At 37.0% G+C, this 25,103-nt stretch overlaps 3 protein-coding genes across 11 annotated transcripts in view; all 3 read right to left on the minus strand.

Moving 5' to 3' along the window:
* Positions 1-581: 581 nt before the first annotated feature.
* On the minus strand, positions 582-7,136 carry LOC582557 (kelch-like protein 9). Its single transcript, XM_782503.4, has 5 exons — positions 6,213-7,136; positions 5,231-5,624; positions 4,223-4,405; positions 3,209-3,361; positions 582-1,293 (listed from the first exon to the last, which is right to left on the minus strand). Exons 1-5 carry the CDS (start codon positions 7,053-7,055, stop codon positions 857-859), a joined length of 2,010 nt encoding a protein of 669 aa, XP_787596.4. The 5' UTR covers positions 7,056-7,136; the 3' UTR covers positions 582-856.
* A 1,330-nt stretch (positions 7,137-8,466) lies between these two features.
* Positions 8,467-14,299, minus strand: LOC100888451. The gene is made up of 5 exons (XM_003729436.3): positions 14,191-14,299; positions 11,078-11,195; positions 10,288-10,326; positions 9,761-9,787; positions 8,467-9,088 (listed from the first exon to the last, which is right to left on the minus strand). The coding sequence occupies exons 2-5, from the start codon at positions 11,181-11,183 to the stop codon at positions 8,979-8,981; spliced, it is 282 nt and encodes a 93-aa protein (XP_003729484.1). The 5' UTR covers positions 11,184-11,195; positions 14,191-14,299; the 3' UTR covers positions 8,467-8,978.
* Positions 14,300-20,946: 6,647 nt separating this feature from the next.
* Positions 20,947-25,103, minus strand: part of LOC582531 (flagellasialin) — a 67,377-nt gene continuing 63,220 nt past the window's right edge. For 7 of the 9 annotated variants that reach the window (XM_030976726.1, XM_030976731.1, XM_030976730.1 and 4 more), the window contains 2 exons: positions 24,834-25,010; positions 20,947-21,602 (listed from right to left, as the gene is read on the minus strand). In XM_030976726.1, the coding sequence (XP_030832586.1) occupies positions 21,106-21,602; positions 24,834-25,010 (674 nt within the window). In that variant the 3' untranslated portion in view covers positions 20,947-21,105. The remainder of the gene's footprint in view (positions 21,603-24,833; positions 25,011-25,103) is intronic. The other 2 variants (XM_030976729.1, XM_011685305.2) reach the window with 1 other exon arrangement.

Genomic DNA, 25,103 nt, shown 5'->3' on the forward strand with positions numbered 1-25,103 from the left:
TTTTTTCTTTGGATATATACCTCCTTTTCCTTTCACCATAACATATACTCCTAATTTAAAGTAGCTAAGAGCAACTTTTTCTTTAAAGTTGATTTAATTTTGTTTCTTATCAAAGGTCTGTTTATTATTTCATGAGGGTTTTTTCCCCTTCTTTATAAGATGCAATTTTTGGCACTGCGACCTCACAAATCTTCACTCGATCGCAAATGAATATTTAGACCATCACACGTAACTGCAAAGTATGATGCTCAAGCAGTTTCTTGGACCATGTAGAGAAAGAAACAAATATCAAAATCATCTCCTAATTGTATATATTCGCTTTGAGGTTTCCCTATGTAGATGCCCCTTTTTTCTTCCAGAAAGTGCCCTTTTTTGTTGGTGCCCCTCCTCCCCCTCCCCCACTTTGAAAGACGCTCCGCCGCCCTTGCCTACATTATACGATTAAAGAGGTTTTCAATATAAACTCCATTTCCAAACTAAATCAATTCATGTGTCTTATAAATCCTTACCATAAAACAAAATTGCATGCGATTAATATAAACGCTTCGCTTAATTCTATTGAGGAATGATGTATGATGGTGATACTTAAATTCAACGATGTTTAAAGGAAACATGGTCATGAAATAAACGCAAAATCATAAGTCGCGGTTTATATTTTAGAATCTTTATTTACACATGTCATTTGAAACAGAATATGTCAAAGAGTGAGAAATTGCCGTCCTCAGCTATTACAGATTGCAGACCATAACATAGTACCGTTTTTTTTCTTCCTTTCTGTACAGTTGGGGGAAGTGAAATAAAACTGATGTGAACAAAGTTTTGGGGTTACCAACTGTACTTTGCATAGCAACATTTCTCATGGCGGTATATTGTACAGCGTCAACGTACAACCACCGATACCCGTAAACGCCCTTGGATAATCTTTAAACGAGCCCCAGACATCCTCGTCAATATCGTACTTTTCAACTGAGTGGAGCCATTGTTTGCTCTCCCAATTGTACCCTCCAATTAAATAGATCGTTCCATCCACGACGCTCCCTGCCATTTCTGCCCGTGGTGTCGCCATGGGGGATAGTTGAATCCATGTGTCTCTGCGGGGGTTATATTGCTCAATGTGAGGGATGCAGCTGACCGTTCCTGTGATATCAGCAGTAGCTCCACCGGCTAAGTAGAGGTAGTCACCGTGTGCCAAGAGGATGGCGAAGAAGCGAGGTATGCGAAGATTTTTGCGTGGTAGCCATTCGCCCTTATCATCGTCAAAATATTCCACTTTGCTTGATATCTTTTGGTTCCCTGGGAGAAGAAAAGGAAAGTTATAAACAGATTTATAATCTGACCACATAATGGGGACACCAAGAGGTGCGTGCATGTACCAAGTACATGAGCAATCGTCGAAAAAATCTTCAAGATTTTACAAGATAAACTAAGAAAGTGGTTTATTTTTCAGTGTGGAATTTGACAGATAATTATGAGCATGTGCATCACTGATTAGTGATAAGACGGCAACGGCTGATTTCTCTCGATCTCTCTCTCTTGTTTTCTCTCTTTCTCTATCTCGTGTTCTTTCCGATGTTTCTGTTCAGATAAGACATGCAAAATTGCATTTCTATGTCTAGAGACAGAAAAGTGAAATAATAGGGGGAAGTTTCCATTCGTGGTACCGTAATGACAATCCAACTACACTGTATTTGCGTATGAATAGAAATAGAAACGATATTATTCATCTCTATCACAGGTTTGTTCACATTGAAATTAGCAACAACAAAAAATGAGTATATACAGTGCGTCCCAGAAAAAACGAAACCGAGAATTATCGATGTTTTTTCATAACTTAATCACGATTATGATTGATGAATGACACATATTTGTAAAGCTCAGATCCTCCTCTTTCATTTGATGCAACTCATTTAATGCATATTTCACGCATTAGTGATTAAAATCAATTTGAAGAGAGTGAAACAAAATGTCATTTGGCGGACGACATCTGAATTTCAAAGATAAAATTCACATTTCTAAAAAGTTGAGTTTCTGCCCTTTCATATGACACCTCAATCAGGAAAAATGAGCAAGGAATAACAAAGTTCTGTTTGTTTAAAGTATTGCTTGCATTTCCATAATTTTATTAAACGAATTCGATTTCACTGGCTGCCTGACGTATCACAAAACGATATTGACAGCCAGGAATCAGCCATGCATGAAGTCTTTCGTCTACGGCTGATTGTCAACGAAACGGAGTTAAGTCTTTTGTCAATTCTGCTTTTTGCTACGGCAGGCAGCCAGTGAAAACGAATTGTTTTCTAAAATTATGAAAATATAAGGGCTACTTTAAACAAACAGAACTTTGTTATTCCTAGCTCATTTTTCCTGATTAAGGTGTCATATGAAAGGGCAGAAACCCAACTTTCTAGAAATATGATTTTCTCTCTGAAATTAAGATACCGCCCGCCAAATGACTTTTCGGTTTCCTCTCTTCAAATTGATTTTAATCACTCATGCGTGAAATATGCATCATATGAGTTGCATCAGATATAAGAGGAGGATCTAAGCTTTCCAAATATGTGACATTTATTAATTATAAATGTGATTAAGTTATGATAAAACATCGATAACTCTCGGTTTCGTTTTTTCTAGGACGCACTGTATATACATGTACATAATGTAGGCAAAGCCAACAATTATTGAATAAGAATCATATTTTTTTAAAACCAAGCGGTCAGGATGCGTTTTCTTCCATAGCATAAAGCCATCACCCCCACTGCACTTTCATCACCATTATCATGATGATCTCCATCATCTCCGTCGTCGGTGTCGTCATTTCCATTTTCTTTCATCATTCTCATCATCATCACTATCTTCTGAATCAGTACTACTACCATTGTTTCCATTGTCTCCACGCCACCATTAACTTCATCACCACCGCTATCATTACCATCACTAGTTTGTCTCTATCACTTCTAGATAAATGACCGCATTGTCAAACATAGTTCAATTCAACGGACATTCAATTCTTTGTAAATAATCATTTGATCGAGACGATCAGGGGGGCGTTTCACAAAACTTGTCATTAGTGACAAATGACAATTTTTGTTATAAGCTACTGAAATCCTTGCTTCTGATTGGTTTATCAGCAGATTTGTCACTGATTTGTGTCAATTGTCATTGAAAAAAGACTTTGTGAACCCCCCCCCCCCTCCCCCAAGGTTTTTACCTGATCCTCCCATGGCATAAAGACGGTTGCTATGAGGTGCCAATGCTACACATCGCCTAGGATCACTGAGGCTGTCGACGGCTTCCCATACATCTCGACATGGATCATATCGCTCTACAGCTGATAGAGAGGTCTTATCATCAACCCTGCCTCCTTAAAAGATAAATATCACATATTGTTATATGAATGCTTTTACATTGAAAAATGTACCACATCCCTATTATGTTGTACGTTTACTTTATATATATTCCATATAATTCCGCACTCAGGCCTCCATTTTGATTTCTTATATACACCATTTAAATTCATTTCGATTCGAGAACTCTCAATTATATTGTGAAAAAGTTGCAAATTTCTATTGCAAGTGTGCAATTATTACGACAAATTAATAAAACGGTAGGGCAATTTCTATAACCTATATAAAAGCAGCTTTGAATTGCATAATATGTTATTATAATTTTTTAATAAACTTCCTCCCTCAATTCAATCAACCAAATCAATTCAAATATATGAGCGCGGGTGACAATTGGCAAAGCATTTATTATAGTAGAATCTCCGTTCTTATTTCCCTCTACCGGTATAATATTTTTTCTTATGTTATATTTGTTTGTACTCTATTATTTTGTCAAATATTTCAATGTTTAGTTTTGATGAATGTTATATTTTTATATATTCCTTGTATTTTTTTTGTATATCACAAACTTGTTATGTCGTTCTAGAGGGCGTACTTGGAAAGCATTTATTTAAACTGAATGTACCTACCCTCTATTTTGAATAAAACTGGAATAAATGAATAAATAAAATCTCACATTTCAATGGGTGGACTAGTATTAAAGTTGATTTTCGTTTTCGAAAGTATTTGCGTTCGTGTTACATGTATTTTACACATTTGCCGAGGATTATTGGATACTATAAATAAAAGATTCTAGTCGGGGGGCCGCCCATGCCCCTCAAGCACATAAGTTCATCAAAACATTGCTGGCGACGCCCCTATCTAACCAAATAAAGACTTACCAACTGCGTAGATTTTTCCATTCAGGACACCCAACTGAAAGCTCTCTCTCGCATCGATCATATCAGCTACATGAAGCCAGACATTGGTACGTGGATCGTAACGGTGGGTGGAGCGAAGGGGTTTCCCCGCTGGTGTTGTTTCTCTTCCACCAGCTATGTATAAAAACCCGCCCAGAGTTGCAGCTGCATGGCATGGAAGCAGAATATGTTGGAAATAAAAGCATTGGGCAATCTCATTCGGTTCTAGGTATGGAACAGTCATTACAAAGAATATACATTGTTATGTGAAGATGAATTCTATGTAAGCTCACCGCCATAACAAACATATATTTCGACGTGGGGTGACTAATTATTATTATTATTATTATTTATATACTGCGCTTTTCCCAGAGCGGCCCAAAGCGCTTACAACAAGAAGAATCCTACAAAAGTGAATGAAAACTTACAGAATCCTAAAAATCTGGATTACAAAAAAGAAATGAATGAAGAGACAGATGGTGATGGTGACGAATCCATGACATGAGTATATAATTATATGCGTGTACATTATGCTGAAAGTATATATATATATATATATATATATATATATATATAATCAGCATAACACTCGTTACATATTTCTTTGTTGTTGTTTTTTTTTTATATGGAAGGAGAATTGAGAAAGCTTTGTATAATCATGTTCATCTCTCTCTGACTACTGAATCCATTGCACTGATTTGAGGGTGATGAGACTGTAACATTTGAGGGTGACGAAATTGACAAAACATTTGAGGATGACGAAATTGACAAATTATTTGAGGGTGACGAAATTGACAAAACATTTGAGGGTGACGAAAATGACAAAACATTTGAGGGTGACTAAATTGACAAAGCTTTAAATAGACACCTATGGCAAACCTCGACCCCCTTCTCTTTCTCTCTCTCTCTCTCTATCTCTCTCTCTCTCCATCCCTCCCCTCTCTCTCTCTCTCTCTCTCTCTCCCCCATAATAAGAATGATGTAACAAACCTGCGTGGTGGTGCCTCGGATGTTCCATCGTCGTCAGCGGCGCCCATTCCTTGGACGTCGGATTATAAAACATGACGTCACAACCAACGGGATCTTTGGACCGTCGCGGCTGACCACCGAGGGCAATAGGCGTCGAGATGCGGACAGACGACCTCGGAACCGTTCGGGACGACTGCAGCACACTCTGACGATGAGGGAGACAGTGGTAGTGGAGGGCCTCTTTCACCAGCAGCTCGCAGTGAGGGTGTCTCATGATGTACGGTACACTCTCTACGAAATCGACGAGCGCCGTGGGCGTAATCATGGGAAGTCGGACTCGACGCATTAGCGGCACCAGATAAGGCAGTCTACCACCGATATCGTATTCTAACCAACGAGTGCACGCATGAAACACCTACCAAAGAAACAAGAGGGGAGCAGAAGAGATTGGAGGGGGGGGGGGGGTGAAGGTGTAAATGCCCATTTTATTCTTCGTCTGAGATCATAATTATGGAATATGAAAGGCCAATGCAAACATATACATCCTAACAATTTGCATAATTGACTCGTTTTCCTTTTCTTGGTTTTATCATCATGAAGATTTGTCATCAAGATTTCATTTCGAATATATTTGATTTATCTTTCGATCAAACCTTTCTTCTATGGGCAAGGTCAACATACGTGCTAATTTAAGAAAGCATATAGCATAGTAGAACTAATGTAAAAATGTTCATTTACATGTATATCAATAATATTCTAATTCATTTAGCAAGTGAATATCTTAATGACACCCTCCATATATACGAAACAGCTAATAACGGGATGCGATTTAATTATTTTTATGAGCCTATGTATTTCATGTTTCTCTTCATAGTATGTAATTTGATAATGGCTATGGTGCTTTTGATTTTAGCGCTATATACTAGGTGATCGATATTATTTTACTGTATGCCTCATACTTTACTAATGATAATATTACTTATATTTGTTTATTTGTTCCTACCTCTAATTCGTCATCCACATGTAGATCATCTCTCGTCACCAGAAAAAGCAGGGTCTCTTCGGATAAATCCAAGAACTCCTGTGTGGTAGAAAGTTCTACGAAGTGACTCGCCACCTGCTGGCACGCCCTTTTGAAAATATCCTCCATGTCGAAAGAAATAGCCACCGACAGCGTCCGGAGGCAAGTCTTTGAAGTGAGGTTCTCGAGTAAGAAGCTCATGCACGCGTCTAACGCCGTTTGTATTCTTAGATAAAGCGCGGCGTTTAGAAGTTCATCGATGTTTTCATAAGTGACGTCTAGACCCGAGGTGTACAGTGACTCTAGGAGAATCTTGATGATTTCGTGACTCACACCATGTAAGGTGTATACGAATTGCTCTCCATCAGAGTCCGGGTCGTCTTCCTCTGACGTGAATAGATCGCAGAAGTACCCGCTGCAGGCTGCTAAGATGAGCCTGTGAGCGCCGACGCGATGGTGCCCCACGACGAGCACCACGTCCTGCATTCGTTTCTTACGCCAAAGAGCGGTGACGGCATCCAAGATCTTGGTAGCGTGATCGGCTCCAGCCTGCACGTTCAAATTGGATGCCTCGGCGACGGTACTCAGCCGGGAAATTTTACTAGGTAAGATACCGGTGGTCGCCGGTCGTCTGTACTTGTCCTTCTGTTCATAGTCCTGGCTTACTGGAATTCTCCTCGATATTTGCGGGGGCATTCGGTTCGTATGTTGGGCACTATCGGGTTTCTTTCCTATTTGCTTGATTTGCTGTTTTTGTTTCGTATTTTGAGCTTTGGGCTTCCTCTTATCCTTTGTTGCATTCATATTTGCTTTGGGTTTATACATTTCTTATCAAACTTAGCGGTGTTTTCATTCTGGTCCATTTGGGTGGACGACTTCTCTTCCTACTCCATCTGGACATTTCTTATGTTTTGAATCCAAACTTGGTCTGCGTCGTCATGCAAAGCACACCGAGCGCGTATTAAAATTGCGTCATAATCATACATTGTTACGTCATAACAGGGTTTTATCTGCATGGTTTACCTTTATAACTTTCTATTCGAATCTGTGGTCTCAAATGCATTCGTTTATTTGTAATGTTTTTATTCCTGTTTATTTAAATTTCCCATGAATTAAAAAAAGGTCATTAGATCTACATCGGTAGGGTCATTTCGTGAGCGTCAACATTGGAGGTCAAGAAAGAGAGATAGAAAGAAAGCTGGAAAAGTGAAACAGCAGACCAGGCAAGCAAAGAGGAAACTCTAAGAAATTCACGAAATCATCTTTGTCTCCTAAAACCCCCGCCCTAAAATTGATTGACGGTGATTTTCGAAATGAACTTAGAATGTAGTTCTGCGAAGAAAAAGAATTCCTATCTCAATTTTTTTTCCTCCAAACTATTGCCGAAATATTTGTAGAACCATCGTCATTTTATCAATAAAGTTGTCTTTTGTGTGCGGTGGAGGATCCTCCCCACCCACCCCCCCCCCCCCCCCCCCCCCCCATAAAAAAAAAACAGGCAAGTAAAAGGAAGTGTAAGAGAGAGGCTCAAACTTCCTTGTGATTTAGGTGTCTAAGCCGTCTTCCAGAGTAATAAGGGGTATATTTTCTTTTTGTACTTGATGTGTCCTTTAGTTTGGGCTGTGCCTCTACCCCCCCCCCCCCCGGATCCACCACCAATATGGACAATTTTATAGTGTAACTCACTAATAATGCCGATTGTTACTTAAGTATTTTATATGTAATGCAGTGTAGGCTATTCATATTCTATATCCTGTTAAAATTATGTTTTTAACACGTTATCAATTCGTTATCAAACTTTTCATCAATCTTTACCAAAGCTACACAAATAGTAACCTATCATTATTCTGCCCTTTCTTTTGTCTTCTCTCATTTTGCCTCTCTCTCTCTCTCTCCCGCAAACTGATAACGAATAAACCTACCCATGTGCTGTATATCACAAATTCCTGATAAATACGATAAAATGCCTCATGGAACATGTTATTGTGTTATCTTTTTTTTTTAAGCATCTGAATAGTGTCACAACCAGAGGATATATTACTTAGAGTTAACCTTTATCATGGATTAATTTCACGAATTTGTACTTCATTCCAGGAACCAAATATAGATTTGATCCCACAAGTACAAAATGAATCAAATATATTTTTTTAGGAATAGTGCAGGAGACTAGAAATCATTCAACTCATTTTATTTACGTGGTCTACACTAGACAAAATTATAAATGCAGAATCATATATTTATTGTGTAAAAACAACTGTGTTGTTTCAAAGTTTATTAACGTCAAATCAACGTATTTTACATCTTTTTCAAACTGATATAAAAACAAAAATCTAATATCTAGTTTTTCAAATCATAATAATCATGTAATGTGGCTTTTCTTTGCAACACTGAATAAACATCCCGCCATGGTCTGCTTTTAAAAGCGTCATTCAGGCAGGGTGTTCTCTTGCGTTTACAAAGCAGCTATATTGAAAAAAAAGTTGAACACTAAATATTACCGATCATCCTAACTACATGAACAACAAAACTCGAATGGTTAAGGACTGTAAGATGTTTCATATTGAGCAAAACGTTAAAGTGATTATCCTTCTCTCGCGGCTGATAAAATAAAATCCTCAAATGATTTGGCTATATTTCTCTGGTCTGCACTATCTCTTGCATTGATGCTCACGCCTACTTTCACCACAGACTGATGAAGGGATTAACACGTTGTACATCGTGAGACGTTACAAGACAATTGTGGTGTCTTTAAACAAGCGTGGTGGTTAGGACCGCCACTGTGAGAAGCGTGGCAGAAACGACATTGATGCAACCACCACTCTCGGGTTCCTCTGTAACCTCCGTCTCGTGGACATCAGCTGACAATAGAAGAGAAAATGGAGGGAAAATGCTTTGATGATATATTGAGAAAAAAAATGGGGGTCAGGGGTAGGCAATAATGGATTCTGAAGACATTTTATCGCCACATCTCAATATTGTCGGCAATTGTGAGTCGATCATTAAAAACTATCTGAAAGGGTATTATTATCGAGAGTCCCGCCGGGAACCCCACTTGCATCTAATAAAATCAATCATCTGTACATATACAAAACCTGAAAATTGATTTTTAATTTTTAATACCAAATCAGTATTTTGGGATCATTGGGTGGATTTTGAAGGATAAGCGAAGCCTTCCAGGTTTGTTATTATACTAGTCATTTGTTCATGTTTAAACGAGGTAAATGCGACTTTAAATGCCAATTCCATTAAGTCAATGATTGCCTACAAATGTGCTGACTGAATGGATACAAATTAATGTATTAATGTATTCACAACGAAGCAAAATCAACCGAAAAATTCAAGCGAAGATCATAATCATTGCATTTTCTACCATGCTTTTGAAACCTTTATTTAAACAGTCGATTTGTGTTTTCATACTAGGTCTATCTTACATTATATTTCCAATGACATATCAATTCATATACATGTATTAAAGGCACAACATGTAGGTATTATCCCCGGCATATTCCCCTCCCCTCCCCTACACTTACTTGGGGCATCAGTCGGCTCGTGTGTACCTATAAGTAAAACGGTAGGGTAAAATAAATAAAATGTTACAATGATTAATGATCTAAGTGAATTTATCATAAAGGAGAAATGTTTGAATTCACTATGGCAGACACGTTTACTTAAATCGTCAAAGTGAAAAGAAAAATAGTATATCATTTGTATACTATGTACTCCCTTCAACGATAGTATAAGCCCAACTAATAAAAAAGCATTCATTTTCATTACGTTATTGTATCGGGCTGTTTAAAAAAAAGCAATCACACACGTTAGAGTGAGATCTTCCTGTATCCCCCCCCCCCCCTCCTTCTCTTTCAAGTTTCAGGCTATATTGCGAATGGTAGCTCATTCTGTCAATGATATCTTTGATGTAATGGAAAAGAAAAGGATTAGAAGGAGAAGAAAAGAAAAGAAAAGAAAAGAAGAGGAAGAAGAAGTGAAAGAAAAAAACATTTGCAAGGTATATTGACAAAGAGGTGACGCTAACTTTATTGAGAGATTGTTGACTTACCTTCTTCAGCCGCCACAGTCATCTCCTCATCTACGGTAACTACAGGGAATGAAATAGGAATCATGGTCAGATTGAATTCCATGAGCTACAATTTTTTTTTAACCGATCGATTCTCTGGAGGATAAACCGGTAGTACGTTTTACATATTTCCCCTGAATTTTACATATGGGTTCTCAATGAATCATCAACAACAAAAATATAATGTTACATTTTTTAAATTATTGGCAATTTCTATATTTCAAATTATGGTTAAGATGTTAATTTTTTGCACTCGAAAAATGTGAGCAAAAGTTTATTTCAGGCTGAGAGTAACGAGCAAATCAAATTTTGTTCATACTTTGTCATCCATTGTACCTGATCGTGTGACCTTACCGCTTACAAGTAACCTTTTAAATTTTACTGTATAAAATATCACTGACGAATCTACTTTAAAGAAAACATTTCGCCCCCCCCCCCTCCACCATTTTCAGGCTTTTCGTATGACTTCAGACACATCTGTATAAAAAGGGAGGAAACCGTTGTCTAAATGGGCTTTCCTTTTGCAAACTTTCAACTGATTTTCATTTTGTATGAAATAAACATTTCTAGTGAGAAATCTGTCTGAATCACATCTATTGTGCCTTTCACACCACCTACATGTAGTTAGTAAAAACGTGTTGAAAAGTTTATTTGCATACGATGCCCTACAAAATCTTATACTGACTAGGCCAACATATTTCCCTATAATATTTCTATTCTTTTTTTTTTGTTGCTTGTTAAACTGTTTGCCGAGGTGTATTTATACCCATACCTGTAACCGTGGGTGTGTCTCCAGTTTGTGCATTGATTGTCCACATTACACAGCATGCGACTAAAAGCCGCAATGCGAGGCAAGCGGGTGACGATGAGCTCTTCATAGCTGTTTGATTCTGTAATAAGGAATGAGGAAATGAAGAAAAGAAACATATCTATCTAAGTAATAATTTTTCAATGAATCCCGTTCTACACTGTAAATTTGACAGGACTAAAATACAATCTTACGGTCTGTCCGGACAGGTCGTGTATCCGGGCAGTTGATTAAAAACAGCAATTTGAAGAAGTTTGCAAGGATTATGTCATAAATCTTCTAAAAAATTGTACTTCCAGAATAAGTAATTGAAATTTGATTTCAATGCGTCAAATAAAATCATCACATTTGAACAATCTAAGTCGTTGGGTGTCTGGGCATGTTGTGTATCCAAGGGGCGGATCCATGGGGGGGGGGGGGGTTGTGGTAACGTTAATTTTACCGTTTTAAAGCAAATAATGAAAATGCCCCCCCCCCCCCTACAAAAAAGGGGAAAAAGGGAAGAAAAAATGATTTTCTGGTGTTTTTAGTTACTTTTTGCCCGATTATTGCCGGGGTGGGGGGCTACTCCCCCCCCCCCCCGGATTCTAAGCCAAAGCCATGAATCACCGAGCATATCTTTCAAGCTCTTTCTTGCCATATTGTTTACCCAAATACTACCCTAATCATTATTTATCCGACTCATTTATTATTGAGTCGGAGGCTCAAGATGAGCTATTGCCGTCCGCCCACGTCCGTCGTCCGTAAACCTTTACATTTTTATCTTTTTCTTGAATAACACATGGTCATATTTAACCAAACTTGGCATGATTTATCCTTAGGGTCAGGGAATCCAAAGTTGTTCAGATAGTAAACGTGGCCTCAATGGGGACCCAGAGGGAGGGCCCCAAAGGGCCAACACTATGTACATTTCGAACAGCTTCTCCAGATCCAAAAGTGGAACAGTCAAGTTATATTGTGTAGATATCTTCTTAAGTAAAGAATACAACTTATTCAATTCAATTTCAATTCAAAAATGGTTTATATTATAGTAGAAACATGGTTCATACAAATACAATTTTACATGAAGGACAGCCTTGGCTGGAATATTCATGTTTACATGTTCGGCACAATAGATAACACTTTTATATACATGTAAAAAAACTAGCAATATCAAAAATAAGACTTAGATTCTGTAACTAAAATCCATGAACACATTGCACAAGTTTTCAGAAATACAGCTGTAATTGTTTACAAATGTCCTATAAAAGACATCCATGACAGTTCCAGGGGTGGCCCAATTCGGTCCATGAGAGGGTAACAGGAAGGGGGGGGGGGGCATAGGAAACGTACTTGTTTCATCTACGTAGGCCTAGACTATTACTTCAAAAACCATGGTCAAACTTTAACCAAAATGTGGCAAGAATTATCCTTAGCAGCAGGAAATGCAAGTCCAAGTCGTATATATGGCCCTCATGGTGGCTCAAAAAGAGGGCCCAAAGACCATAACTAGGGGTCTATAGTAAACTCTAACTCCAGAAGCCAGTATACTGTATAGTCAAATAATGTTTGCCAAAAAATTATAGATTCACCTAGATCTAGTCTAGGGTGAATAATTTTGTTTGTTTTAATGCTTGGCAGTGTGCATGGTGGCCGGAATGTCACATTTTTGTGTTCTTCTCAGAAGAGTTTGGTTAGAATTTCATCAAATTTCATATGAATCATCCATAGTCTAGACCTAGGGCAAGAAGGTAGAACCCGAAGTCCAAAGGTAAGCAAGGTTTAACATAGATCTAGATGAGTAGATCTAGTCTAGTCTACATTCAAATTTTCCTGATGACAAGAAATGGCAAATTTAATAGATCCAGGGCAGTGGCAGTAGGGACTAGTCTAGGTTTTCAATTTGTTTTCAATTGATGACATAGTCTAGAGCAGTAGAGGGTCTACCCCTAGCTCACCTCATGGAGCTTGTGTCAAATGGGAATTAAATTTAAACTCAGGAGTCAGGGCTCAGGCGAGTGGTAAGCTCTTGTTTTTTTTTAGGAGGGGGGGGGGGCACAGTCTTCTTGCTTAATCAGCAATTCCACCTCATCCTACTCATAGATCTACTCATACTACTAGTCATACTCATAGTCATACTCATAGTCATACTCGTGCTTAGCTCTAGTCATACGCCTTTGCCCTCTGTATAGGCTAGACCCTCAGAATAGATCTAGACTCTAGATGATAGTCTGTCTAGACTAGATCTAGATCTATCATCTAGGCTTCTAGATCTAGAAATCTAACTCCACAATTAATTTTGCAATGGCGCGTGATAAAGCCAGTGTCAGTGAACAACTTTTGAAACCTCAACATTTTGGCTAAAGTAACAACAACACACACACACACACACACACAAGAAAAAAAGAAACACAATTGTATCAACTCAACTAGGTCTAGACTAGGCCTAGATCTAGACTAGATTGAAATTTCTGTCAACATACGAAAGAGACAAAAACTTCGGTCTAGCCTAGACTCGACTCGACTAGAATCTAGGGCGGCTCTCACATTTCATCTCGAGGCCGGGCGCGATCGAGCTAACTGGCTAGTCTGCATTCAGCATGCATGGTCTATGCAAATGATCTATGACGTGCGCGACGCGCAATAAGGGTCAATGTAAAGTGACCTTCTTGTGCACACGCGCTCGCGCATGACCTTAGTTTTAAATTTCATTCAGTCATTCAATTTCAAGATTAATGCATGCAAATACGAACTTAAGTGGTTAATAAATAACTAGATCGGCGCCACTTCTAGATCTAGGGCAAGTGAACGTTAATCTTCACTTTAGTCTTTATTCTGGAGTACGAGTCTCGATGAGGAATCTGAGAGCGCTCATTTGGTTGGCGCTCGCTGTCGATTCTAGATCTATAATCTAGCGCAGGCTAGGCATGGCGGCCAAGATGGCAAGGGCCTGCCATTGCCGTTGCCGAACAGAATTTTCAATTGACTTTTTTGACATTCATGGATTTGTTTTATGTATTAATCGATCTAGGCCCAAAACACGTCCAGATCAAGCCACGATTATCACTTTTGTACATAAAATGATTGTGAAAACTTACCGTTACAGGTATAGGGCTAAAATTCGTATGATTCGCTGATCAAATCTCTGGCCAGAAGGATTGTTCTCTCTTCGAAAATAAATATACATGCGCGTTATTAATTTGCGCATGCGCGGCGCATGCGCAATTAATAGCGCGCGCCCCATATTTATATCATTTAATTTATGCATAAGTTTAGCGCATGTACGTACAGCATACTTCGGTTAGGATTGGCAAGGACAAGAATTGACTGATTTACGTAAAGTAATAATGTGCTGTCACCCGGAGCACCTTGCTACGCTCTTTTATGACTGAAAGAAGGGAAAAGAAAAAGAAAAGGGTAGACCTAGGGATTATAATTTTTTTATGCCAGTCACTTCTGACATTTTTCACTTCTCAGTTCCCCTCCTTCTATCTTATTAACTCTGCCTGGCCATGCAGGTCGGAGACCTTTAAAAACATTTCCGAGTGCGGCATATAATACTCCACGGTTTGATTACGGCCACGAGGCGGTGAATCCAGAAAGTAACCATGACCCATCGTTTTACCGTGAGAATAATGCCCCTTTCCCTTTTGAGAGCATAATCGTCCCCCTTTCAATGTGGCTCTTATAAACTGCCCCTTTTTCTGAAATAGTCATTTAGTATAAGAAATGCTCCTAATGTTTCATAATGCAATGTGCCCCACTCTCAACTGTAACGTAAAGAGCCCTAATCAAGGCTGCTAAAAGGGGCACTTCAGTTTTAAAGTTATATGAATTATTATTGGCCCTGTAATAATGAGTTAACATACATCACTTGAGTTGTAAAAATCTATTGATTTTCTGCATTGAAAATTAGCCGTAAACTTTCAATGATATTTATTTTTATGAAACTCAATTGATTGTAAACATTATTGATTGGAAACATTTTTGGGAGCTACAATCCATTGAAACGCTTCATGGACGAATAATCTTTCGACCCATATTATTATTTCATTTTTTAAAATAATTATCATTATTATTATTATTATAATTCAATTCAAAGTTCAATTCAATTATTATTATCATCATCATCATAATTATTCATATTACCATTAGCAGTATATAGCGGCTTTGAACCCATTCTCGGCTCTCTCTCTCTCTCTCTCTGTGCCTCGATCCCTCCCCCCTCCCCCCTCTCTCTTTTTTTTTCTCTCTCTCTCTCTCTCTCTCTCTCACTTTCTCTCTTTCTTCCCAGTTCCGATAGATACAGTAAAGGAAACCTCACCCCAACGAATATTCAAGAGATATAGGCCTAAATATAAGGATATCTTGGCATGATCATTATTTTGTTTTACCTTGACATAGTGGCCGATAAAGAGGAGCAGTCCCGTAGCCAGAGTTTGATGTTTGGAAGAAGAAAACAAATTGGGGGGGGGGGGGGGACACGCCTTAGTAGGGCCTCTTGTATATAGGTTGCACGAGTACGATTTTTTTGTTTGTCTTCATTTTTTTCTGTCTCTCTTTCCCTTTTCTATTCTTTTCTTTTTTTCCCTTTTTGTTCCTTCACTCTCTCTTTTCCTAGGCCGTCAAGGGTGGGGGGGGGGGGCAATTCGCCCCCTCCCCTGAATCCGCCTCTGTGACATCACGGGAACGCAGCTTTTTTTCTTGATAATGACATTCGGACGATTTTCATTTACCTCTCTTGCCGACCCTCTTAGCTCAAAAAACATTTATATATATATATGAAGGTCCAAAATTTTGGAATTTCTTAAGTAATGAAATTTAAATAAAATGCTCCATCGATTTATACTTTTAAGGGGGAAAAAAAATGATTTTTTTTTTTTTTTTTTTTTTTTAATTTTTTTTTTAAAAATTACAATCATAATGCTCATTGAAGTATATGTCATTTTTTTTGTTTTTGTTTGATACAAGCAGTTGAAATATCTATTTCATTTATGCGAAACCTTCCCTTCCTCCCAGAAGTCATTTGCGTTCTGACAAGTCTAATACAAAAGATAACATATAACGGGTGAATTATTTCATCATCACACACGCGTAGGAAGGAAGCATCCATAAATTTGAATAACTGTACTTGATAAACGACTTCGCATAGTACGTCACGTTATCAAGAAAATGGAGATGCCTATGTCATGCTAAAAAAAACATTATGCCAAGTTTATACATCTCTTTTCCCATTCGGTGGGGAATCTTGGAGACCAATAGGCAATAATACAATTTACATCTCTAAACTTAAATGATATTTCGAAGTTAGATTTCGCTGTAACAACTTCTTCATCGTTTCAGCATTTTGTATAATTATGTTCCTTTGTTGAGGCTGTGTGGTGTTAATGGTTTGATGTTCTTGACTCTCAAACTCCATCTGGTCTGTCTCGCTCTTTCTATCTCTCTTCTCTCCTCTCTCTCTCTCTCTCTCTCTCATTCTCTCTCTATCTTAACTTCCCTCCCCTCATACCTTTCTCTCACTCCAAACTAAAATATGCCACTTCCTTTTTAATTAACAAGTAATTTTAAGAAATAAAACATTCAACATACACCAAAAACTACTCATTATTCATTAAATCAGACCTACTCTACAATAGACACTCCTCTCAGACAATTCTTTTTCTTTCATTTTTTGCATTTATTGCAATAACATTAAAAAATGGGCTTTGCAATTTATTTACATGATCAGCATATACATCTCTTACGGACATACTTGTTCAAAGTTAAAAAAACTCCTTGAAAGTTACAAAACAGGACAAGATTAAGCGAACAGTGATAGCTAAAGAAAAGAGGCTGGATTCAATCCAATTAGATTTCGTCGATCCTTCGAGCCTTGGAAGCAACATAATTCTTCCTAATTGAAAGCAAGCTTTCCAAATCAGACTTCCTATTTCATTACCTTCTTATTAACAGTTAATTTTCACACTAAAATTCCTCAATTCTTTGAATTACTTGAAATTCATTTCGTGATTTTCTGGGGTTTACGTTGCTTTTTTGCTCGTATTTTATGATTATTCACATTAAATTCAACACATAATGTCCCGTCTCTTAGATGTTAAATAATCACTTTCTGCATAGAGGTTCTTCCTTTAGCTTAAACATACCTATGAAAGGCAAATGACAGTTACAAAAATAAAGTTTAGTCTGGGCAATAAACCACAAGTTATTTCTGGTGTAGTTTTGTCCTATAATATTCATTAAATCTTATATACATAATATTCAATATGTCTCTTTCATTTACATTTTGGTGACTTATGAAGTACCAAAAATAAACCTTTTCCATTCACAAGATGCAGTTAATAAATTTCTAACTGCAACTTGATACATTTCTAACCACAAGTTAATCTTTTTCGACCCACTCCTCCAGGCCATCACATTGGAATCTAAGTAAAAATTATAATAATAAAGCATTTGGCAAAATTAAGAGATCATGAAAACAAAGGCTTTCAAAAAAAATTCAAAGAATACAATAGACTTCAGCACTTATCTACAAAATGAATACCATCGAAATGACAAAGAATATATTGTGATGACCATCACAAAAACAATAGAATACTACGTAAAACTTAAAAAGAGCTTCCCTAGTACTTTGGTAAAATATGCGAACCTTCATTCATTCTTTCATACATGTATCTAAAGTACACTCGCATTTGGTGACATACTGTGTATATATGCTAATGTGGTGGGTTTCAAATTCTAATATAAAATTCCGTCTACAGTAAATATGCTTCATGTTTTTCTGGGTATATCCCACATCTTGAACAAGTAGAAATATACTTGATAGAAACATAGAAAATGGAGATGTATTTTTTTATTTCTTTTTATCTGCCAACAGCCATAAGAGCTGAGAGCAATGCACAAAGTCAAAGCCCTTACAGCTCTAACGCATTCTGTACAGTGCAATTCTGAAACCAGAGTAGTGCTAATATACATCTCAACAAAAGATGCTGTATATATATACCATGGACCTACTATAACCCACTCGTACTAACAGTGTCATACACCTATCTATTTATTTGTAAAACATTGTTTTTTAGAAGTAGTCTCTTTTTTTTATACACAGAATAAGAGTGGAAGACACAAAATTTTGTTTGGACGAGTTGATAAAGATGAAGAATGCATTTTTTGTTTAAATGAGAAGAAAGCTAAATACTATTTTTTAGGGGGTGTGAGAAGCTAACGCTAGCATTCCTAACTACAAATGATGACTGGGTACAGTGCTGAGATGCATATAACACATGTGAAAGACAAAAGGCTTAATACTGGTGTGTATATAATCATCCCAGTAATAATACCAACACAACAACATATTTTCTACAATTCTCATACATAAATCAAAGTTTTGCCATCTTCCTCAAGTTCAATAGCAAAGCTAATGTACGCGAGACTTCGGGGATAAAAATGCATCATTGATGATTGGTAGGAACTTGCGTATGTAGCAGCATTACATAAACCTACAAAATATAACAGACATCATAACTTATCGACTAAAAACTTTGTATGCAAAAGTATAAAGTGGCAGTGAATACAAAGGTTATTTCAACGATAACAAAATTGCAACAAAGAAATAGCATGAATGAGCAGTGTTTTGTAAAATATTGTTCATTTAAGATTCTTGAGTGAAATTTAAAACATAGCAGAGAAAAATTGTTTGTGTTTTTTTTTAATTCGATTTCAATTAAAGGAGGCTTATTAAGAAGTCTGAACTAAAAATTCATTCTACAAGCTTAAAATCATGTTATACTAGTTTATAAAATTAAGCTCTTAAAAACATTTGGAATGTGGGATTTCTGTACACTGAATACAACATATAAAATATTTGCCTTTTCAAAGGGATATTATTTCATACAATATTCTTCAACAATACACACAACATAAAATCTTGCACCATTTTCTCACAAAATATGCATCAATCTGTATACAGTTTTAAAAAATACAAACATTTTTGGTAAACTAGCCCAGAAGTGTTTGTTTTCAAAGATCTGAACTGCAACAATGTTACCGTTAATCCCTCCACCAACCACTCAATATGGGCGGTCTTCTGCAAATGCTAAACTGAGATATCAAATCTGTTAGAGGGTAATTAGTATGCTTCAATCATCACTTACAGTGTTTTGTACCTTGTTAGTGCAATAATTCATTGAGAAATGTCAAAAAGCATTCAAACGGAATAATATGAATTTAGTTTAAATTCAAAGTCACAAACACATTTATCTTGGTCACAAACAGAAATTAAACTTAATTGAGAGACTCGTACAAACAGGCATGTGAGCAGAGAGGGTTGTGTTGTAATCGTATCCTTAATTTCTCATCACTTTTTCACCAAAATGATATACTATATACTAAAATACTATTTTCTTTTAACCTGCTTTATAAAATACATTATTTATAAAATCGGAGTGTTTTTGCCTCACAGTAGGAGTATGTGTGCATCTTTTAGTCTTGTTAGACCATATTAGACACATGCCAGATATCAGTTTTAATAGTATGACTACATACTATATTTGTTACCACAGGATGTTATCTAAATTTCTGGATCGTGATCGTGCGATTTGCTTTCAAATGAGTGACCGTTTATCAAGCCATGTTTATCAGTGTACTATTTCAGCAGTTTTGCTTCTATTAACAAACAACCCCTTCCCTCACAAATCTGTTTAATACTAGCAGAGCTATTTCTAAGAAAAGAACTACTACTACATCTCTAGGATAGAACATAATTACTCACAAGAAATTGCATAGGTGTGGGCAAAAGTGCAGATAGCGTTAAATCTGCATTGCATATCACATTCAAACATTAGAATCACTTCTAACCTCTAACCTAATTAGCCCCCATTTGTATCAATGCAGCTAAAAGAATTTTAAAGTGTATTTGTATGCAGTGATGTGTTTAAATCCCTAGTCCTTGCTGAATCGCCATAGTTGTGATGTAAGAAATGGTCGACTGTGTTCACACAGTATAGCCAATCTAAGGCAGGGGTACAAGACACACATAACGCTATACTCTGGGTTTAAACAAATAATCATTCCCAATCGTTAAAATTGGTCTACATTTGAAAATAGAGCAAAATTCTATGGTTAAAAAATATTAGGAATAGTTTTTATTTTTTCTACAATATTTTTTTCAACTAATTTTTTTTAATTTTTCTCCACATTTTTAAAAATATTTGCACAATTCCCCACTTCTTCTGATCATCACAGTTCAACCACTATCTTGATCCATAGAGTCTTCACCTCAAGACTAACTAACTTCATCATGTTTTCAATCCAATTTAACTGGAAGTTGGCAGTCAACAGAGGAGTTGCGTAACTCTTTATGTCCTCTTAACTTTGAGAGTATACATCAAAATATTGGGTGGAAGTGTTTATCTTCCACATACCACTTTCTCTCCAGCATTGGACAAGTGTCCGGTTTCTTGAAGAATGTTAAGACAGAGTTCTAATGATGTTCATTCTGACATTCATTGTTCAGCTTCTTCCTTTTTCTCTTCTCAAGTGGAATGTTCAAACATTTGAGGCAATGCTTTCCAGGAGATGGGTAAGAATACTAACTCCACCCAGCAGTTTATAGATTTCTCAGCTTGCTCGGTGAAACAGTAGAAACGGCGTGCGGCGCATCCACATTACATAATGTGCAACGATTGCGTATTACTGTGTGCTAGCATTACCATGGCAATAGATGGAACAGAGAACTTGCTTACACTGTTTCTTTTGAATCATGATGAACAGTCTCCAACGATACCTGCACGCATTGCATTGCATTGGCTCGGCTCCAGCCAGCGACGCCAGATTAAAGAGCTGTGATTCTTAAACATTCACAATGTTTATGGCTTGTTCCATCGAGGAATGAGTGCTTCAATCACACAGAGTACTGCTACAAGTCTTTTTCAGAGAGATAAATCTCCCAGCTCTTCGTTAGACTGGGTCCGTTGAGGATGCTCTCCGTTGGGTTGACCCTGACGGTGGTCTAATAGTCATACCAGCTCCTCACCGGCCATCCTGGGCTGCCACACATCATCATCGTACATCTCACTGTCCGAAGCACCCGATGGTCTCCTATCCTCCGCCGTCATGATCCGCCCGCTGTAATAAGGTTCATTGGCGTGACTACGCGGGTGGTCCACATACAGATTGTGGATTTGTGGTGTCCTGTGCCTGTCAAGGCTGTTAAAAGTGCTGGTGTTGTTTTTGTATTTGTTGATGCGGGCGGGGCTGGGCAGGGAGCCTACCGTCTGAGCGAAGGAGACGGGGGAGCGGTAGGCCGGTGGAACCATGGGTGTAGGGACTGGCACGGGTCGTCTAGGTAAGCTGTGGCCGTTGACTGGTCCAAGAGAGTCTCTCTCCCGGCCTGCAGGGGTGTGGGTGGCACGGGAGGGGGGCGACCACGGGACCTCCATTGGGATGCCATTGCCCACCTTTCCATTCTGGTTTTGGGTAGAGAGGAGGTCTTTCTGCTCCTTGGTCTTCATTCCTTTAAAAAAGATCAAATAAAACAAACATTAGTTTCAATAATTCACTACAAGTGTATGTTTATTTTATATAATGAATAGCACTTCACTGCACTGAACAAAACTCCACATCAACTGCAATTATATATAATGACAATTCCACTTAAATATAATGACAACTCCACATATCTCTGTTTTCAGAGAGCAAACTAATCATGACATCTATTTAATTTACTCCTTTTGTGAAACTAATAAGTAACTGGTAAGTTTGTCAAATATAAAAACAAACACTGCTTTCACAATGAAACAAACACAAACAAACCATATTCTTTTCAAGAATCTATTCAAAAGTCCACATGTCATGCAATACATAAACACAGCAATATTTGTAATTATCTTTAAAATCTTTGAAATATTACTGAATCTACAAAAGCATCAACTACCCACAAACATGAACTTCAAGGGGAATAATTTTATCTTAATACAGTGCACACCTGTGTGATCAAAATGTTGTTATGTAAAAAGAATGAATTTGATTCAATTTCTGGTTACCAAGGACAGACTTTGTCTAAATTTTCAAACATGAATTGAAATTGTGAAAAAAAATCACTGGTATTCAGTGCTAGAGTATTTTGTTTGCAAAATAGTCAATGGCTTCTATTGGTAAATCAATAATGATAAATCAAAATCGATTTTAACAACTGTCCACCAAAAAAGTATATTCTAATCTCAATTACAAGACCATTTCTTTTGTATGTATTCTTTTATGTGTGGTAACAAAAAATCTTGATAGTTTTCACCTATCACTATCATTAAGAAATCATATTTCGAATGAAAAATCTTCATTAAAATGTTTGGTTTCTAGTGTCAGCAGCCAGATTCATGCTTATTCATGTGAAATATTTCAAATCATCACAAAAACAATTTTAAGAAACACAAATAAAAACAAACATCGAAAACAAAATACCAAAATAATGATTTACGAGTAAAAAAAAAAAAATAAACAAAATTATAAGGTTTCTCTGATCCCTAGTTTATACTTGCTTCAAATGGCTCAAAATTGGTTGGGAAAGATCAATTTGATTTGAATGGCTGTAGATAAATATGCTTCATCAACATTTGTTGAGGGATGAACAAATTAATGAGGATGAGAATAGTGACTATACCCAGAACTCCATGTTAACAATATCATTAGTGGAATGGTATAAAAATGTAGAGTATAATATATATATGTATCACTATGTAACAAAAAACAAGATGACCAAATGTGAATATATATATTGCTGAAGAAGAGATGGCAAAATGATATGAAAGAATCATTAATAACATGTAATTAGAGTTACATCACTGTCATGCACACCGATTAAGAACTGACATTTTTATAGTCAAGTTACATGTCACAAAAATGACAAAAATCAATCATTGTACAGTTTTGTCTTGCCACGCAGCCTCCCTTCCCAAAGCTAAAAGCTAAATATATCTGATAAATCATTAGCCGGGTGAGGAGTAGTCCTTCACTATGTTTTAAACAATGCCTTCACCCCCACTCTTTGAAGTTCATGTTTGTGTAATTAAAGAATAGAACATCTTGACTATAGTAAGAACAAAATTTGTAATCAAACTTATAGGAGATACTCGATTGATATAAATTAATTTTAAAGCATCTTTAAAAATAACTCTTTGCTAAGCAAGACTGCAACACATCAGACACGAAACGACAAATAACATGTTAGTTACCACATACCAGTCAAGATTTATGCACACATCGAAATGCATGAGTGGAGATTGGTTAGCGAAGAAGATTGGTTACATCATGGAAAAAAGGAGAAGACAAAAGATGTGAAAACATCACAAATCATCTTTACAAAATGACGGATAGATTAATGTTTTTACTTGTCAGGCATTCAATAGACAGTTTGGTTTGTCAGACAATGCTGTATGTAACGAAAAGACAGCAAAGACTGCAATACAAGATATTAGATGGTAATCACATGATTATTTACCAATGACATGACATGATTAGATGACTTATAGAACAATGTCAGGTATACAATGGGCTTCTGATAAAACAAGCATGTACATGAAAGTGATGGAAGCAAAATGGAAGAAAATATGACAGACAATGCGTTAATGTGACTATAAAAGAGCTACTTTCTCAGTGCAAAACAAGCATATTTTAAACAAATTTGATATCTGATCTGACCTACATAGAGACAGATAAAGAAAACAAATTGTTTAATTTCAGCTAAGTTTTTACCCCCCAAAATCACAAATTTTCTTCAATCATCTTGTTTCTAGAAATACAAAGTGCTTCAAATCACTCTAGTTTGCAGTATATTTATAGGGTTAAACTTTTTTTTTAAAATTCTTCGAGTGTGGAAACTCGCTCAAAAATACAAATCAATTCTGAATTCAACTATTAATCTAAAATGAAATGAACACAGGCACTATCGTCCATTTGATGATGCACATTGAGCAAAGAAAAGTGATAAGATATGATTGTACAGTATTCAATGAAAGACAATAACATACATACAGACAGACAGACAGACAGACATTAGCATTACAGATGAATGAGTGCAGGTAAAGCAAGGATGGCAAGATCATGTGATAGTTTGGCAGAATTTATGAAAGGAAAGTCAAAGCTATTTTATTCCCTCTATTAAATTCTTGACGGGAGGTTTATGCTCAATAATGAATTTGGCTTATGCCAACAACACCACCATTAAACAATGCATCCCAATTTTTTTTTAATTATCAAATTATCAAAAATATAAATAACGTAAAATAAATTGAAGCACCAGAGCAGAAAAAGAAAAGCCATTTAACTTCACACTATAGCCTTGGATTTGAAACCCTGCAACATTTATCGCTCTTAATTGGGATACCCAATAATAATGTAGTTTTGATTATCTAATGCAAAATCTTGAAAACATTCCAAATGATACCTTGTACCCAAGGAATGATATCTATGTAGCTATGTAACTACGAGTTAGCAGAGAAAGAGAAAGTTAAAAGCTCACAGAAAGCAGAGAACAAGAGTGCAATGCAATGAAGGAATTAGATGAGGTAAATGAAGTGTGATTATCCGGCTCCAAAACAGGAGGTCGGTGAAGCACTAATTTTGGTGAGTGTTTACAGCCGAGGATGAAGCGTTAACATTTTCAGCCGGGAGAATTACGGGGAGCCAGCAAGCTTGACACGACATGCCAAGAGGATGTTTTTTGTTCCGGGGGGGATCAGAGAAACCTTACTTGCACTCAAGATGCTATCATCACTGGTGGGAGGTTGATAGATACCCTTATGATGCTGGTTGTAGCACTGGTACAGGACCACCATCCCGCAGAACGTGAAGAGGATCCAGCCCAGGATGAGGAAGACCAGGACCAGCACGTTGCTCTCGTCCAGCAGGCTTTGGTTCCGTTGTGGATCTGGTTGGTGAAGAAATGAGAGTGAGAATCCATGATTAAAATCTGAATATCTAGTGACATATCAACAAATGATATTAGGTAAGAACAAAAAAA

The sequence above is a fragment of the Strongylocentrotus purpuratus genome, unplaced genomic scaffold (assembly GCF_000002235.5).
Source record: "Strongylocentrotus purpuratus isolate Spur 01 unplaced genomic scaffold, Spur_5.0 spur5_scaffold_9, whole genome shotgun sequence".
Taxonomy (NCBI): Eukaryota; Metazoa; Echinodermata; class Echinoidea; order Camarodonta; family Strongylocentrotidae; genus Strongylocentrotus; species Strongylocentrotus purpuratus.